The sequence below is a fragment of the Nannospalax galili genome, unplaced genomic scaffold (genome assembly GCF_000622305.1).
Source record: "Nannospalax galili isolate Female #2095 unplaced genomic scaffold, S.galili_v1.0 scaffold796, whole genome shotgun sequence".
In the NCBI taxonomy this organism is placed as follows: Eukaryota; Metazoa; Chordata; class Mammalia; order Rodentia; family Spalacidae; genus Nannospalax; species Nannospalax galili.
In genome coordinates, this window is record NW_008337084.1 from 1,039,843 (window position 1) to 1,056,529 (window position 16,687).

The 16,687-nt window shown below is 42.8% G+C and overlaps 1 protein-coding gene across 1 annotated transcript in view; it reads left to right on the forward strand.

Annotated features, from left to right (window-relative positions):
* Positions 1 to 3,891: 3,891 nt before the first annotated feature.
* The window catches only part of Nsmaf (neutral sphingomyelinase activation associated factor), a 63,185-nt gene continuing 50,389 nt past the window's right edge, over positions 3,892 to 16,687 (forward strand). The window contains exon 1 of the mRNA XM_008832095.2: positions 3,892 to 4,637. Coding sequence (XP_008830317.1) covers positions 4,579 to 4,637 — 59 coding nt within the window. The 5' untranslated portion in view covers positions 3,892 to 4,578. The remainder of the gene's footprint in view (positions 4,638 to 16,687) is intronic.

Genomic DNA, 16,687 nt, shown 5'->3' on the forward strand with positions numbered 1-16,687 from the left:
TTCTTACCTCTCACGTGCTAAGATTGCAGATATGCAATCTTCCTAGGATCTGCTTTTCAGCCTTTTTGAGTCAGGTCTCCCTGTAGTCCCAACTGGCCTGGAACTTGTTATGTAGACTAGGCTGGCCTTGAACTCACAGAGATCTGCCTGTTTCTGCCTCCTGAGTGCTGGGACTAAAGGCGTGCATCACCACACCTGGCTCTAAGATCTGCTTTTCTATTAAGCTCCCAGATGATTCTGATGCTAGTCTTGAGACCACATTTTAAGAAATACTACTTTGGGGATAGGATTATGATTCACTGGTATGGTGTTTGCCTGGCATGCATGAGGCCCTAAGTTTGAACTCCAGCACTGCACACAAAAGCTCAAACATACAAAAGAACAAATTGGGCATAGTAGAAGACTCCTGTAATCTCAGGAGTCTAAAATAGGATTGTGAGTGCTAGGCCAGCCTAGGCTACGTAGCAAGTCCCTGTCACAAAAACAAGCAAAGCAACAGTACAGAAAACCTTGCTTACTTTAGAACAGCAAATTATTTGCCAAGTCTGGAAGAGAGGCTTCCTTTTGGTTTTGGTATCAGCCCATGGGACCTCACATAGACTGCGGGTTCTTATCCATATCTGCAATTCACTTCCTGCTGTGATATCAATGCTCCCTCCAGATCTTATGTTGAAATGTAATTGCCATTGCAGCAGTATTAAGAGGTGTCTTCTTTAAGAGGTGATTAGATCTGTCCCCAGGAATGGATTATACAGGGGTAGGTCTGTTATGTGGGAGTCAGTAGCTGATAAAAGAATGAGTTTGGCCTGCTTCTTACTGTCTTCCCAGATGCTGGTGCTCTGCCCTTGGACTTCCTATGCCCCAGCCCTCCAAAGAAAAACGACATGTCAATGTGTTTGGGGAAAATAAGAAGAACACATGGCTTTCTGATATGATCAAGCAAACTGTAAAGGATGCAATGCGTGTCACGAGAAAACCAAAACCAAGCTGAATTCTCAAGACCATAGAGAAATCAGAGACCCAGGCAACAGGCCTGGACTGGTAAGATCACCCTGAGCCAAGAGTGACTCTTGGACAATGCATTATCTGAAATCTTAAAGAAGAAAAATTAAAGAAGCATATTCAGTGTTTCCCTAGTCTAGAAATTAAATAGATAAAAACAAAAAAAGTCCACTGCACTGTAACCACAAAACCACTCTTTATGTGCTGTTTTCTGCATAACAAAATGAGTGATAAACGCTGTTAGTTTCCAACTCAGAAGTAATACATATTCTTTGGAAAATATATAGAAGTATAAAAACAATAACAACAAAAAATCTTAATCTTTCCATTCAAGATAATTATTATAACATTTGCTATATTTTTCTAGTATTCTTTTTTTATAACTGAAATCTTTCTCATGTATGTTAGACATCTGATTACTGCTGTGTGGAGACCTCAGATATAATGTGTTCAAACATCTTGTACCTTTATAAGATTTTCTCTATTGAATTATCTGTTGCATTTTTAGATCTGCATCAACAATCTCTTCACTCGATGTCTTGGTGCTGGTGATTCCAACTTGCCACAAATGTTTCCTGTCATTTTTCATGATGGTTTACATTTTGGTGGTCACTTAATGAACAGCTGGAAGGCTCTAGATGGAGATTTCTGCTACACTCCATGGGCCAAATCCATATTCCAACTTGAAGATCACTTCAGGTTTGTTCCTGCAATGGCCCAAGAACACCAGGCTGCTGTAGTTCTCCAGCATCACATCCTTGTAGAGGGTCCTCTGTACAATGTCTAGAAACTGGCACTCAGGACTTCTCAGGTGAAGTCCACAGCTACATCCTCATACAATATAGAACCCATTTCCTGATCCCCGGACATCTCGTCTTCACTGTGCTTCTCTCCGCAGCAGAGTCACAAGGCACAGAGACCACACAGAGAATTCCCAGCTCCACAGAGAATGTGGGGCATGGGGGAAAAATGCTCTAGTATTCTTAAAATATATTGGCATTACATAAAATATATTATTTTATAATTTTTACAAATGTCATTTCCTTAAGTAATTGTCTTCATTAGAAACAGACTTAAGTGAACATATAATATTCTGTTAAATAGATCATTGATAATTTACTTAACCGTTGAGCTTTTATTACACAATAGATTACTATCAATTTTCCACATATTAAATAAAATTGCGATGAATATTTTTGGACATCAATCTTGAGGCTATTGAGTATTTCTTCTTTATTTGGATACTGCATGTTTCTTTAGGAATAAATTTCTAGGTATCACTTTAGGGGATACAACACTTTATATTGATGGTCAATTTAACAAGCTCTAGAATCACCTGGGAGACAAATCTGTGGGCACCTCTGTGAAAGATATTCTAGATTAGATTAAGTTGAGGTAGAAGGACACACTCTGAATGTGGGCAGCATCGTTACGTGGGCCAGACTGCACAAGAGAGGAGAAATCTAGCTGCACTCATCACTTTCTGCTTCCTGCTCAGGATGCCATGTGACTAGCAACTTCCTGTTCTTGCCATCATGACTTCACCATAAGGGTCTGTATCCCATGGAACTGAGTTTGCCAAAATAAGCCCTTCTTTCCTTAAGTTGCTTTTGTCAGGTATTTTCTCACAGCAATGAGACACGTAATTGATATGATGGGCCTTACCATCTGTTTAAACAGCCCTCCAGAGGAGCTGTTCACACACGTACCTCTTTTCAACTCTACATTCAGCGACTGCCAGCCGGAAATTAACCATGGAAGTTAGCAAACTCCCAGCCTTGTTTCCCCTAGGCTTTATGATTGCCAAGCCTCTGCTAATATACATTACAGAGCTGCAGCAAACTTTATTTTTATCAGTAGTGTTTAAGAATGGTGAACACCTGTAATCCCAACTCTTGAGGATTCAAGTTCAAGGCTAGCCTGGGCTATATGACATGTTTGCCTCAAACCATAGCAAAACCATATCTCAACAAAACAAAATACCAACGATGCCTTCTTACATACACACTGGATGTGGCCATAGACCTGTAGCCCCAGCTGGCCTGGAACTCACTAATGTAGACCATGCTGGCCTTGATCTTACAGAGATCCACTGCCTCTGCCTCTCAAGTACTGGGACTAAGGGTATAGCCACCATGCCTGGCTTCATTTCTTTTTTTTACTATTTTATTTTTTATGTATATGAGTGTATTGCCTGCATGTAAGTGCACTGATGCCATCAATGCCCACGGAGGTCAGAAGAGGGCGTTGGATCCTCTGGAACTGGAGTTGCAGAGGGTTGTTAGCCGCTGTGTGGGTACTGGGAACCAAACCCCGGTCCTCTGCAAGAGCAGCTAATGCTCTTAACTGCTGAGCCTCTAGATTTTATCCCCCCACCCTCCTTTCCTCTCAGAGATCTGACACTTCCTAGGAACAGCTGAGACCCACTGCTACCTCCACCTCGATTTAAAAAAAAAAAAAAATTTAACCCTGCAGAACCTGGTCCTTAAGAAGACAATAGTGTACATACCAAAAGAGGATTGTTACCCAAGAGTCCCTCAAAGGTAAGCAACTCTGCCTTATAAATGGTGCAGCTACTTTGGAAAACAGTATGGCAGTTTTTCAAGGTTTAGAGATGGAGCTACCAGATGGTCCGGGAACTCCACTCCTTAATTTCAGCCTCATTCAACAGAAGTAGACACATGAATATAGAAAAACTGGTACATGAATGCTTGTAGCTGCATAATTAATAGCCAAAAGATGGAGGCTGACTTGTGGCGCAACTGCTGAATATACTAACCGAAATGCAGCAGTCACCCAATCTACTCCTGTGATAAAAAGAATGTTGACTTAGGCTACAGCTGAGATGAACGGGGAAAGCATTATGCTTTGGGAAAGAAGGCAGACACAAAGACCACATGTTGTATGCCTACCTTTATTTGAAATGTCCAGACTAGGTAAATTCAGAAAGTAGTTTCTAGGGAAACGGTTTGGGGAGAGGCAGTTAGGGATAGCGATGGCTAAAAGGCTAACATTTCTTTTTGAGATGATAATATCCTAAAATGCGTGACGATTACTAAAAAAACATTGAATGACATACTACTAAAGTAGTATTAAAACTGTTATTAAAAAGATAAAGTAGGGCCATGACTTATTTCATTAATTTAAAATTTGGATTGAAAGCCCCAACATTGCTATTCCTTGCTAAATCCTTGCGGCCAACAACTCGGGGGTTCATGGACAGGCACAGGTTTTCGAGTGTCCAGTATTGAAATGCAGCAGCAATGCAGTGCTTAGTCATACAGGGCTCCGTGGACTGAGTCCTAGCAGAGCCTCCGGGCGGGCCGCGTCTCCTCGGGTCACCGCGCGCCCCTCCTCCGGCCTGAGTCACGGCGTCGCCGGAGTCCCCACGCCAGGATGCGGCGGTGAGGCGGCCGGGACGCGGCGGGCCCTGGGGCGCAGCGTCGGCTGTCGGCCGCCCAGCGGCGCCGCTCGCTCGGGAAGCCAGGCCCGCGGCCGCGCGCTCAGGGCCGTCCGCCTTCCCGGCCGCTCGGGACTGCTGGGGACTGGGCGCCGGCCTGCGGCCCTCGGGCCTCCATGGCGTTCATCCGGAAGAAGCAGCGCGAACAGCAGCTACAGTTCTACTCCAAAGAGAGGTGCGCAGGGCGGGGGAGGCCGGCGGGCAGAGACCTGGGGCGCCGGCGCGCGGCCGAGCCCGGGCTGAAGGCGCTCTCCGGAAGGCCGCCGGGCGGTCTCCTCCGGGCCTCGGCAGTGAGCGGCGTTCGCCGACTGGTGGGGGCTCAGACCGCGGACGGAAGCCGCCGGGAGCTTCGGGGGAGGTCGGGGTCCCACCGCGTGAGCGCGGGAAGCCACCCGGGTTCTACCGCGTCCCCGGAAGCCGCCCGGGTCCCACCGCTTAAGCGCGGGAAGCCGCCGGTGTCCCACCGCGTCCCGGGAAGCTGCCCGGGTCCCACCGTGTGAGCGCGGGAAGCCGCCGGGGTCCCACCGCGTCTCAAGAAGCCGCCCGGCCCCACTGCGTCCCGGGAAGCCGCCTGGGTCCCACCGCTTAAGCGCGGGAAGCCGCCGGGGTCTCACCGCCGCGTCCCGGGAAGCCGCCGGGCTCCCGCCGCGAGTAGCGATGTAGGTCCCCAGTCCCCGGAGACAAGCCTTCCAAGAAGCACACTTCCGCCGCACGCCCTTCCCGGTGCCGTTTTGGGGACCCCCACACACACCTTGTGTGGTTCCGCCCAGGTGTCACCTGGGATGCGGCCTACGTCGTTTTACAAGTGCAGGTTGTGCAGTGGAAGCCGCCGTCGCTGCGCAGTGCTGCGGGACGGGCAGGTTGAGGACGGTAGTCGGGCACAGAAACCAAGTGCAGACTTCCTCCGCCCTGGTCTTGCAGTCTTCACTGCGACCCGCCTCCACCTTTCGCCCCAACAGCCATTTCTCTGTAATCTGAAATGTCTGGCGTCAACAACTTGTGAAGACTTGTTGGTGCTCCTTATTAAGTACAAGAGCATTCACGTTAAAGTTTTAAGGGTTTAGAAACACTTGAATTGCTGTCATATTCTAGGACTATGAAGAAATCCTGTGGCTTCACCGATGCACAGGAAAAATGGGGAGTTGTTTTTAGATCTACTTGTTTTTTGGATGGTTAGCTTATATAGCTCTGTAATGTCAGGGGAAACTGCTGTCCATGTAGAAGCTGTTTGTTAATATTAATTGATCGAACAATAATGTGTTTAGGCGCACAGTTCTCCACAGTAAGTTCTCACAGCCCAAACATTTATGGGTGAAAAGATGTGAGCCTCAGACCTGGTATTTGAATTCTACCTTTGACCACACTAAATCTGTAATGCTCTGTTTCATGGCTTTGCAATTTTTGTAGTGTTATCCACAGAACATCTGTTTTATAGGAACCGCTTAGACAGAGAGGTGTAAACTGGAATCAAGCAGATTCTTTTCATCAATCAGAATTCATTAAAAAAGACCAACTTTTAATTTACCATCGCTACATGTGTATTTCTTGTCTTATCCCTTGGAAACAATAAGCACAAATTAGCAAGATTCCTGCAGGTCCTTGGCTCCAGCATATCTGAGAGGACTGTTACTTTCCTTGGGAAACTTCAGGGATGGTTTCAGAGGTTTCCAGCTAGGGGCCTCCCCTCTGTGAGCTCCCAGACTGTTAGGGATTTTAGATTCTACAGGTTCTACTGCTTCCAAATAGTGACCCAAGAGAAATAAAAACTTAGCATTTATTTCTCTGGTTGATTCAGCTGCATTTAGATTAAGTTGTATTTTCTACAAAAGTAGAGCGGAGACTCTTGTATTGGTGGTTGAGATCACAGTGATGAGAAAATAAATGGCAATAAGTACATAGACCCTACATGTTTTAATGAAGTGGGTGTGACAGGTCTTGGTATATTGTATATCACGTTTAAGAAGGGACAGAGAAAGAATCCCATTAGGATTGCACAATATAAGACACCCAGTTAATTTTAACTTCAGATAAATATAAATCATTTTTAGCCTGTGTATGCCTTGTGCAGTTTTGAGGCATTTTTATACTAAAAAAATTAGTATAGACTAAGTATATTGTTTATCTGAAATTCAAGTTTAACTGAACATCCTATATTCTTATGTACTAAACCATATTCTACTTATTTACTAAACCTGTACTCAGATTTCTGATTTGAATAGTTGTACAATGGTGCCGTTTATTAGTGATGTTTATGAAAACAAGGATTAGAAAGCAAGTAGATGCTTAATCGTTCAAATAAAGTGCTCTAGTATCCATTGGATTTTGATGGCAGGAGCCACATTGATTTTACTAGTTATTGAAAAATGTTCTGCCAGGCGTGGTGATGCAAGCCTTTAATCTTGGCACTGGGGCTGCAGGGGCAGGTATGGATCTCTGTCATCTGGTCTACATAGCAAGTTCCAAGCCAGCTGGGGCTGGAGGGAGACCCTGTTTCAAAAAAAAAAAAAAAAAAAAAAAAAAAAAAGATTAGATGTTGATGAAAGCAAGTGAAAAAAATTAAAAAGACAATTCACGTATGTTCCTTGAACTAGATGGGCATGGCAGAAGTGGTCAGCGGCTTAGCAAGGTGAAGCTGAACTGCAAGTTCCCATCTAGGATTTTTCTAATTTAGGACTTTTCTGTTTTAAGATTTATGAATAGACTGTTAAATTTTTTGTCTTCACATCTAGTTGTAGAGGGGACTAGAGCTCTTTCATCTTGGCAATGTAGAAATTTAGGTAGTTGGACCGTGTTCCTTTAAAGGGAATGCTAGAGCTCTATTTCTGTGATGTCATACAATAAATTACTTAGTTGTGGTTTGTGAACTGTCATTTCAGGCTAAAACATAAGTACTTCTTCATTTCCTTTGCATGCCTACGTGTTACAGTAATTTTACAGACATTCCAGAAACTTCAGCTTTGCTTTAGACAGTCTATGGATATTATGCTAATATTAAATTTCTTTTACTCAATATTTTGTGAATCAATTGAATTTGTATTTTTTAAATAAAAAATACTTGTTGAGAAGCCCAGATGATTTGTGATTCTCCAGTTTCATCTTTCATTTCTTATGTGGATCGCTCCAGTTTTTAATACCTTTTAGTAGGATATACCAGGTATTGAAAAAGGAGATAAATTGTAGGATCAGTACTCAGTCAGAGTGTTAGGGGATCACAAGAATCTACCTTGTGGAGTCTACCTTAAAGGAAATCAGTTCATTTTTTCCGTATGAAAAGTAGTGAGAGGGAAATAAATGTTACAGATATTTTTGAATGAACTTGGAGTTTACATTGGCTTTACCCAAATGCCTTTATCATCTCAAATTAATTTATTAGCTTATTACAAAATGGCTACTATTAAGAAGGCACAGGGATCTACCGATAGTGGAATTTGAGTGTTTGCTGTATGATTTTCATCAAAAATATCTTTTAAAGTGTGATGTAAAATAGGAATGGTCACTTCAGGAATTCAGTACTTAGTTGTAGTTTCTTTTCTTTGCATTACTTTTTCCTTCCCTCTTCCCTATCCCTTCCTTTTTCCCCTTGTCTTCTATGAGGCAGAGTTGCCTGTAATCCAGGCAAGCCCTGAATTCTTGACCCCCCCCCGCCCCCGCAACCTCCCAAGTGCTGTGATTACAAGCATACATTATGCCCAGCATGATAATTAACAATGGTACAATGGTATTTTCATACTTTCCTTTTTTGTTATTGTTGCTGTATTGGGGATTGAACACAAGGCCACACGCATGGTAGGCAAGCATTCTACAACATCCTGGTGTGCTTTCTTCTGAAATACCACTGTGATTTCAACTTTTTCCACCATGTTTAGAAAATGTCCTACCATTTCCTGTTCATAGATACTTGAAGGTTGTCTTTTTGTCATTTACTCTCATTTATTCATTTTTTTGTGGTGCTGGGAATTGTACAGGGACTTACAGATGCTAGGCAAGTCGTCTATCACCAACTAGTATTCCTAATCCCGTTTTTTATTTTTAGCTTGTGCTTTTTTGAGTAGCTTGGAATTATGGTCTTTTTTATAATGTGAATCTTTTATGAACATTTAATAACATTTTAGTAACTTTTTAAAAATTCTGTCTGATATTAATATAGCTATATCAATGTTTCTTTGCAGGTTATTTTTACTATATAGAATTTTCCCATGATGTTAAGTTTTAGGTGTGCTTTTTGTGAATGGTTTATTATTGAACTTTTAAACTTTTAAAAATTACATTTTGTTTACTTCTTTTGTGCATTTGTGTACATGTGAATAGTCATGAGCATGGGGAGGTTGGTTATCTCTTTCCACCAAGAGATTAAACTAAGGTCTTCAGGCCCCAGCCATCTGGCCAGCCTCTTATCATTGAACTTTATAATAGTTCATTTTGATAATTTTTGTCTTGGCAAACCTTACAAACATGTTTGGGTTTATTTGTGCTGTTTTACTTTGTTCCTTTATTCTTTCTCCTTGTCCCTCTTCCCTTGAATTGAAGTCCTTTGCTCTCAGTTTTCCCCGCAGGGTATGAGGTTACATACGCTAATTCTGATTCAATGTTTTTCTTGGTGCTTACACTTGAAATTTTAAGATTTAATTGAACATCTGAAGCTAGCCATTGTTTTTACTACCCTCTCTAACACTGTGGAGACCTTGGGAAAACTAACTCTTGTTTTCTGTGCTGAATTATAGCCTGCTGTTGTCCAGTTAAATCTACACATTGGGCATTATGATTGGCTGATTAATGCTGTGTGGTTTTATGTGCATATTTGCCACTGTCTTTGATGAGCATTTCTTCTCTTCTGTCACATCCTCCTTATGAAAATTTCCTTTCTTAATATCCTCTTAAATTCCTCTGAGTAGTGTTTGACAATGGTAAACTGGCTTTGTTTTTAAGTGTCAAAACGTATCATTTTAAAAAAGGATTTTTTATGGGTATGGGTATTTTGCATGCACATATGTCTGAGTGCCGCGAGTGTGCCCAGTGTTCAAGGAAGCCAGAAGAGGGTGTTGGATCCCTGGTAACCAGGAACCGAACCCCGGTCCTCTGCAAGTACTCCTAAGCCCTGAACCATCTCTCCAGCCCCCCTAAACATGTTCTTGTTTTGCACTGTTCTGAATACAGTCCTGCTAGGTGTATCATTCCCTTATATTTTGAAGACTGTGTAAACAAAAGCAGATGGCCAGGACATACACCCCAGACTTGCTGGAGCATTATCAGATGATGTCACCACTGGCAGGGAAAAGGTCCGGTGCAGGTATGGCCTGCCTTCCTGAGCACCTGTGTCACTTCAGGAGAAGTGTGGACCCGGCAATCACAAGGGGCCAAGATGCAATAGATCCTGCTGTGGTAGAACCTTGGTTCATCCGGTAGAGCCCAGCATTTGTGGCTGTGGGTTGTCCTTGCCCTCCACTGACTTGACTAGGGACTAAGTTTGTAAGATTTGGCAGGAGAGACGTAGGATTTGTTGTATCCCTGCTCCTGTTTAAGGAAGCACCAGCACTTTCTCTGGCATGACCAGGGCTCAGGGATCCAAATCTTATGGGTGAGCAGGATTGATTGCCTTAAACACAAAGCTGTAGCTGGGGTCTGGGCAGCGTCTCAGGAAGTCACATTTTCTTCTTCAATAAACCGATACTTCTAAAATTGAGCTGTTCACAGAGATCCACCTGCCTCTGCTGGGATCAAAAGTGTGCGGGCTTTCTCCTTCATTTCTTTTGCTTCTTTAGTGCTTATCAACTTCATTTCTCTGTGGCATATGAGGTTACAGATGCTAATTCTCTTTTTCTCTTGGTGCTTACACTTGAAATTTTAAGATTTACTTTTAACATCTGAAGCGAATCATTCTTCTTACTACCTTCTCTGACACTGTGGGGACCTTGGGAAAACTATTGTGGGTTATATGAATGTATAGTTTGCTGACTATCTTTATGGAGGTCCAATTTTCTGTTTAACCCATTAGGTTTCAAATTTCAATTTTTAAAGTTTCTAGTTTTAGTTCATTTTTTTCCCTCCGTCCCTCCCTCCCTCTGTCCGTCCCCCCCTCTCTCTTTCTTTCTTTCTTTCTTTCTTTCTTTCTTTCTTTCTGGGTGTCTAGAAGCATCTCTTCATTTTCTTTCTTTCTTTCTTTTTTGGTCTTTTTGAGACAGAGTCTACCTGCTGTCACAGCTGGCCTGGGAGACTCGCTTTGTAGATCAAGCTTCTGGACTCAATTTCACAGAGACCAGCTGCCTCTGCTGGTACTAAAGGCATACGCCGCCACCACCACCACCACCACCACCACCACAAGCACGCCTGGCTCTAGTTGGTTTTTTGTTTGTCTGTTTGTTTGTTTTTTTCATCTTTAAGGTAGAGTTTTGCCCAGGCTGATCTTGAACTTTTGATCTTCCTGCCTCAGCCAAATGTTTGAAAAGATTTTTTAGTACTTTTTCCAGGAGTTTCAGAACATCTGTCTGTCATGTCCCACTAGTTGGTTCGTTTTTAATAACTACCTGGCCATTTTATTTAATTCAGTTACCTGTGGAGAAATCTGATGCAGAATACAAAATACCAGCGGCCTTTACAGGTTTGATTGAGTAGCTTGTTGCTAGGAATTGTGCAGTTCATGAATTTTTTTTGTGTGTGTGATCTCTTACAGTTTGGAAGTTTTTCGCTGAAAATTCTTCTAGGCCTAAATTTAAGGTATACCCCCCCCCAAAAAATATATTTGTTCCTACTTGAGTAGGAAGAGAAAGCTCCATGACTTGTTTTGGGTTTTATTATACTGTGCCTTCAGAATTTTCCCATAAATTCAGAGTGTCTGCTTGGTGAGATTTGGGCAAAGCTCTGGGGAGAATGCTGTTCCAAAGCCTCCCAACATTCGGAACTTAAACTTTATACTTATTTTTCCTTTCTTTGAGACAGGCTCTCCTTCTATAGCTCAGGCTGGTCCCAGGCTCACTATTGTAGCCCAGGTGGGCCTTGGATTCGTGCCCCTCCTGTTTGGTTCCTGGATTGCTGGCACTCAGGCATGCGGCCTTGGATCCGTGCTCCTCCTGCTTGGTTCCTGGCTTGCCAGCACTCAGGCATGCAGCCTTGGATCCGTGCTCCTCCTGCTTGGTTCCTGGATTGCTGGCACTCAGGCATGCACCCCGTATTCACTTTGATTCTCACTTCTAAGACTTCCCTATTTATTCACCACGTCAACCAAACATGTGGAAAGAGTTTTTAGTAATCTTTTCCAGGAGCTTCAGAATATCATGTGATTGTTTCTCTAGCCACCTGGACTTTCATAATACCTGAAATGAGTTCCTGCTGATTTCTTTAAACCCGATTTACTTAGTTCATGTATTAACTCACTGGTCAGGAAGGTCATCTTGTCAGAGAACTGAAGGTCTAAGTGATTTGACTGAGGTCATGTAGCTAATCCCTGTGAATGCCAGCCTTGTCTCCTTGCCTACATTGAGAAGCAGCTATGGAGATTAGCAAAGTACCCCAGGTTGTCTGAAGTGATAAAGTAAGGGTAGGGCAAGATGCACCTGGAATGTGAGTAGCACCATCCTGTAGACTCTGGGCCAATATGGAATAGAAGGGGAAAGGGAAAGAGCCTGTTAGCATAGACATTCTCTCTCAGCTTCCTCTGTGTTGATGTCAGCTACTGCTTACTTGATGCCCTCCCACCATGCTAAACTGAAAACTGAAACTATAAGCCAAAACAAGTCTTTCGTCCTGTTAGGTTGTTCCTATCAGGTATTAGTTACAAAGACAACAAACTAACACATGACAGGGCTAAAGCTAGCATAGTTCTCTGACCCAAGTTCAGCCCTTTGTCCACTGTGACAGACTGATGCTGTTTTAAATCCAAGGCATCTGGACTCCTGGACAGTACTTATTTATATGGCCCCTCTGAAATTTAAAATGGCTCTGGAATGATGGAAGTCTGGCTTATATGATGCTAGAATCTTAGTACTCAAAGGCCAGCAGTATGGTCATGCCTGGAGCTTGCTAGGCAAGCAAAATCACAGGCTCTGTCCCAGGTCCATATCAGAATCTGAATTTAACAAGAGTCCCAGGTAATTGTGTGAACACTGAAGTGGGAGCTCTCGATAATGATTACTAGGCACTCATCCTAATTTTTTGTTTGCTTTTGCTTGTCTGTTGCTTGTTCCTTCAAACTACTCCCTTCTTTACTTCCTCAAGTCTATAAGCTCCTGAGCTATGGCTTTGTGTGTGTGTGTGTGTGTGTGTGTGTGTGTGTGTGTGTGTGTGTGTATGTGTATGTGTACACTGAGAATTGCACCTAGGGCCCTATGCTGGGCAGAGTTCCCCAGCTGTGCCTTATCACTTAGCCCACTGTACTCTTGGTGAGTGAGAAAACCGAAAGGCTTTCAGAGCCTTGGTGATAGTTCTACTTTTCTTCGCATAGGTGGTGGAGACCTGAAATTAGAAAGATCAGGCTTCTTAGGGGTGTCAATGAGAAGGATTTGGGTATCTGAGCTGTTTTGTTAGAAGTGACTGCATAGCACACAGTGAGAGGGAATTTAGTCCTTGCTGAATGAAGGAAAGTGTTAAAGTTACCTTGGAGGGGAAGGACTATAAAACCCAGCTGAAATAGTGAAATTGGTTTAGTTAGGAAGGTACCGGTAATTTGCAAGAGAAGATAATGCAGTCAGGAACTAGAAATACTATTTAGTCAGGCAGATGTGTAGAAAATGGGTAATAAGATGAGCCAGGTTTATTACAAGGAATTAATGTGTGTTTAGATGTCACAGAAGCTTGTGAGGATGAGTGTGGAAATTAGAATCTAGTGTTGAAAAGCTACATATTTATGCAAAAAGTAAAGACCTGTGAGGAGAGGCATTGGTTTCTGAACACCAAAAATATATTTATCAGTATGTGGAATTTATGACCAGAGTGGGAGGGGCCAGGGGGTGCGTCAGAAAGAGGAACAGAGATAGCATGCTATGTTTGTATTCTTTCATTGCAGACCATGTAAGCAGATGGGAAAAAAATGACAGATGTGTACCTGGGGTAGAATAGAAAACAGGAACGTAGTGATAGAGACTGAGATGCTTAGCACTAATTACAGTTCTTCACTTCTCTTTTTGAAGTTTTCATTTATCTTAATGAGAGAGCTTGGGAACTTAATTCTGAACATTAAAGAAAAAAGAATGAGGCAGGTAGCTGTGAAATGTAAGGTACATTCAATACTTTGTTGAAGTTCAAGGGGATTAAGTTAGCTACCACTCTGCCTAGAACATAGATTTTTTTTTTTTTAGAAAGCAGATATTGAAAGTTTCAAGTAAAAAAAAGATAGCTATTGTTACTGGACAATTCTGGAAAACATATTGGCGCAAGAAGTCTATACTGCCATTAAAAATGTAATTCAGAACCTCTAACCCAAATGCTCTTTCCTGGAGTTATAGAGGGTGAGGCAGACAGAACTGCTGTGGAGACAGTATTCCACTGAATCTGTTTTCTAAATATGATTCAGAAAGTTACAACTTGCTTCAAGAAAGCTGAAGATGCCTGTGAATGAAGGTTTTGAGAAATGCTATAGAATAAAAAAAAAAAAAACTTCTGTTGTTTGAAATGAGGAAGTACCTAGCTGTTTTGTAGGGCCCAGCCTAGTAGTGTAAAAGGCTTCTGGGGACTCTTATTTTATACTCTGTTCATGACGCTGACCTTCAGCTAAAAGAGACTTTCATAAGATGTGTGAAGGCGCAGAGGACACAAATGCACTGGCATGAAAGTCCTGAGAGAGTGCAGTGTAGGATTGCAGAGTTGTGTAGTGGCCTAGGAGCTTTGAGAACTACTGTGACAAAGAATGTACACGTACGTAGGTTAGTGCTAACCCTTGATGGGCCCACCACTGAAAGAGGAAGTGTCTCTAGTCTCCGGCATGAACAGACTGTGGTCATGCCCTGGTATTCCGACCCCCGTGGACAGAGTTCTGAATGCTAGGTCAAGAAAATGAAATAGATTTTCAGTCATTCACATGGGTAGCAGATAAGGGTTTGTTGTTGTTTCTTTTGGTTTTAGTTTTAGTAGTAGAAAAAAGGGGAATTGGGCCAGGCTTGGTGATACATGCCTTTGATTCAAGCACGCAAGAGGCAGACACAAGCAGATCTCTGAGTTCCAGGCTAGCTTGGTCTATATAGTGAATGACTAGCCAGGACTATGTAGTGAGCTCTTGTTTCCAAGAACAAAGAAGAGGATGAGTTTGTCATTAGTATAAGTAGAAGGAATATTATTTGAATGACTGTAGAAACTCAGAAAGGGTACCCCAAAGTATGGGCCTTTGGTATGCTAAGGGGACCTTATCCTGTCCTCTTGAATCCAGCCTCTGAGTTCTTCTTGCTTCTGGCCCCCATCTCCCTTGAAATGAATCCTAAAGCCAGAACTCTTCTTCCTCATTTCTGTGCTTAGAAACTAAGGGGTCTCTTCTCCCTAAAAACCAGCCATAAAAATCAGGGTCTGGAGAGATTGCTCCATGATTAAGAGCACTGGCTGCTCTTGCAGAGGATCTGGGTTCAGTTCCCAGCACCCACATGGCAGATAGCAACCATCCTTAACTCCAGTTCCAGAGGATCCTCTTCTGACCTCCATAGAGACTACACGACACAGGTGCACTCACGTACCTGCAGGCAATACACTCATACACATAAAATAAAAATAATAAAATAGTTTAAAAAACCAGCATAAAAACAAGAAAGGTCACTTTCTCTTGAAGACCTTCTCTTCGGAGGGTCCTGTCCATACTCAGGAGGAAGGATTGTGATTGGGGGAGGCCAAGAAGAATCTGAATAGAGGGAGGATATTGGTTTCTACTTTGGTCTGTTACCCTTTTGTCCAGTCATGTTTCTACACAGATGTCTATTTTGTTCATTTTTCATGGCACCTAAGCATAGAAGGGAGACGGTTTTCCCTGGATCTTTGGTATGTCCAAAGACTCCTCTGTCACATAAAACTTTGATTAAATAAATTTGTCATACTTTTTTCTTATACCTGTCTTGGTTTTATAGGAGGCTTGGGTGTGACTCTTCTGAGGGACAAGGACAGGGTTTTCTCTGTTTCTACACCCGACAATTCTCTTTGGACTTCGCTGTCTAATGTTTTGGGAGTGGGGAGGCATTTCTAGTGGCATTGTCACAGGAATCTTACTTTGTATGTCCACCTGTTTTCTTGATTTCTTCCTTATTTCAGAATCTAAAAGAAGCTAGTTTTTAAAAAGTAGCCAGTTTGTTGGGGTCTGGAGAGATGTCTCAGTGGTGAAGAACACTGGTTGTTCCTGTGGAAGACCTGGGTTCAAGTTCCGGCACCCACATGGCAGCTAACAACTGTTGGTAACTCCAGTTCCAGGGGATCCGACAGCTTTTTCTGTCCTCACGGGCATTTCATGACATGAGTGCACTTACCTACATGCAGGCAATACATGCATACACATGAAAAAAAAAAAGTGGCCAGTTTGTTTAGACCAGCTTTCTAGTCGGGGTGGCTACAGACTGACTTAATCTGAGGATTCTTTGGAGTACTGAGGATATGGATGACCTCAGGGTATGATGGGACACTTGAGCTTTCCTGTGTCCCTCCTGGCCACATCACTCAGGTGCCAAAACACATTCTCCGCTGAACTTGTGTCAGACTTACATCTGTCACCTAGATACAGGACTGACTAGTAAAAGCTTATAGATGCACTGTGAGTACCAGAATGGGAATAATTGCTGAGTCAATCCCCATGCAAGGCTATTGCTAAGGGCTATCTGGAGTGGAATTTTATGTTGTTGGTCAAGTGTCATGCATATAAATATACTTTGAATTTCAGGTGACATGTGTCTAGGATATCTGCTTAGTAAAATTGACTTGCTAAGTGAGGAAATGGATCTAAAGAATGATCTAGGGCTGGAGAGATGGCTCAGCAGTTAAAAAAAAAGCACTGGCTGCCCTTGCAGAAGACCTGGGTTCAATTCCCAGCACCCACATGGTGGCTAACACCCATCTGTAACTCCAGTTCCAGGGGAATTTGATGCCCTCTTCTGACCTCCGCAGGCATTGCACGAGATGGGTGCGCTTACATGCATGCAGACAATACACTCATACACATAAAAACTAAATACTTTTCTTTTAAAAAAGAAATAAATGTCTAGATCCAGCCTTGGAGTTTGCTCATGCTACCTCCCGATATCTACAGTGGCCTCCTTCACTTCAGAGAATCCT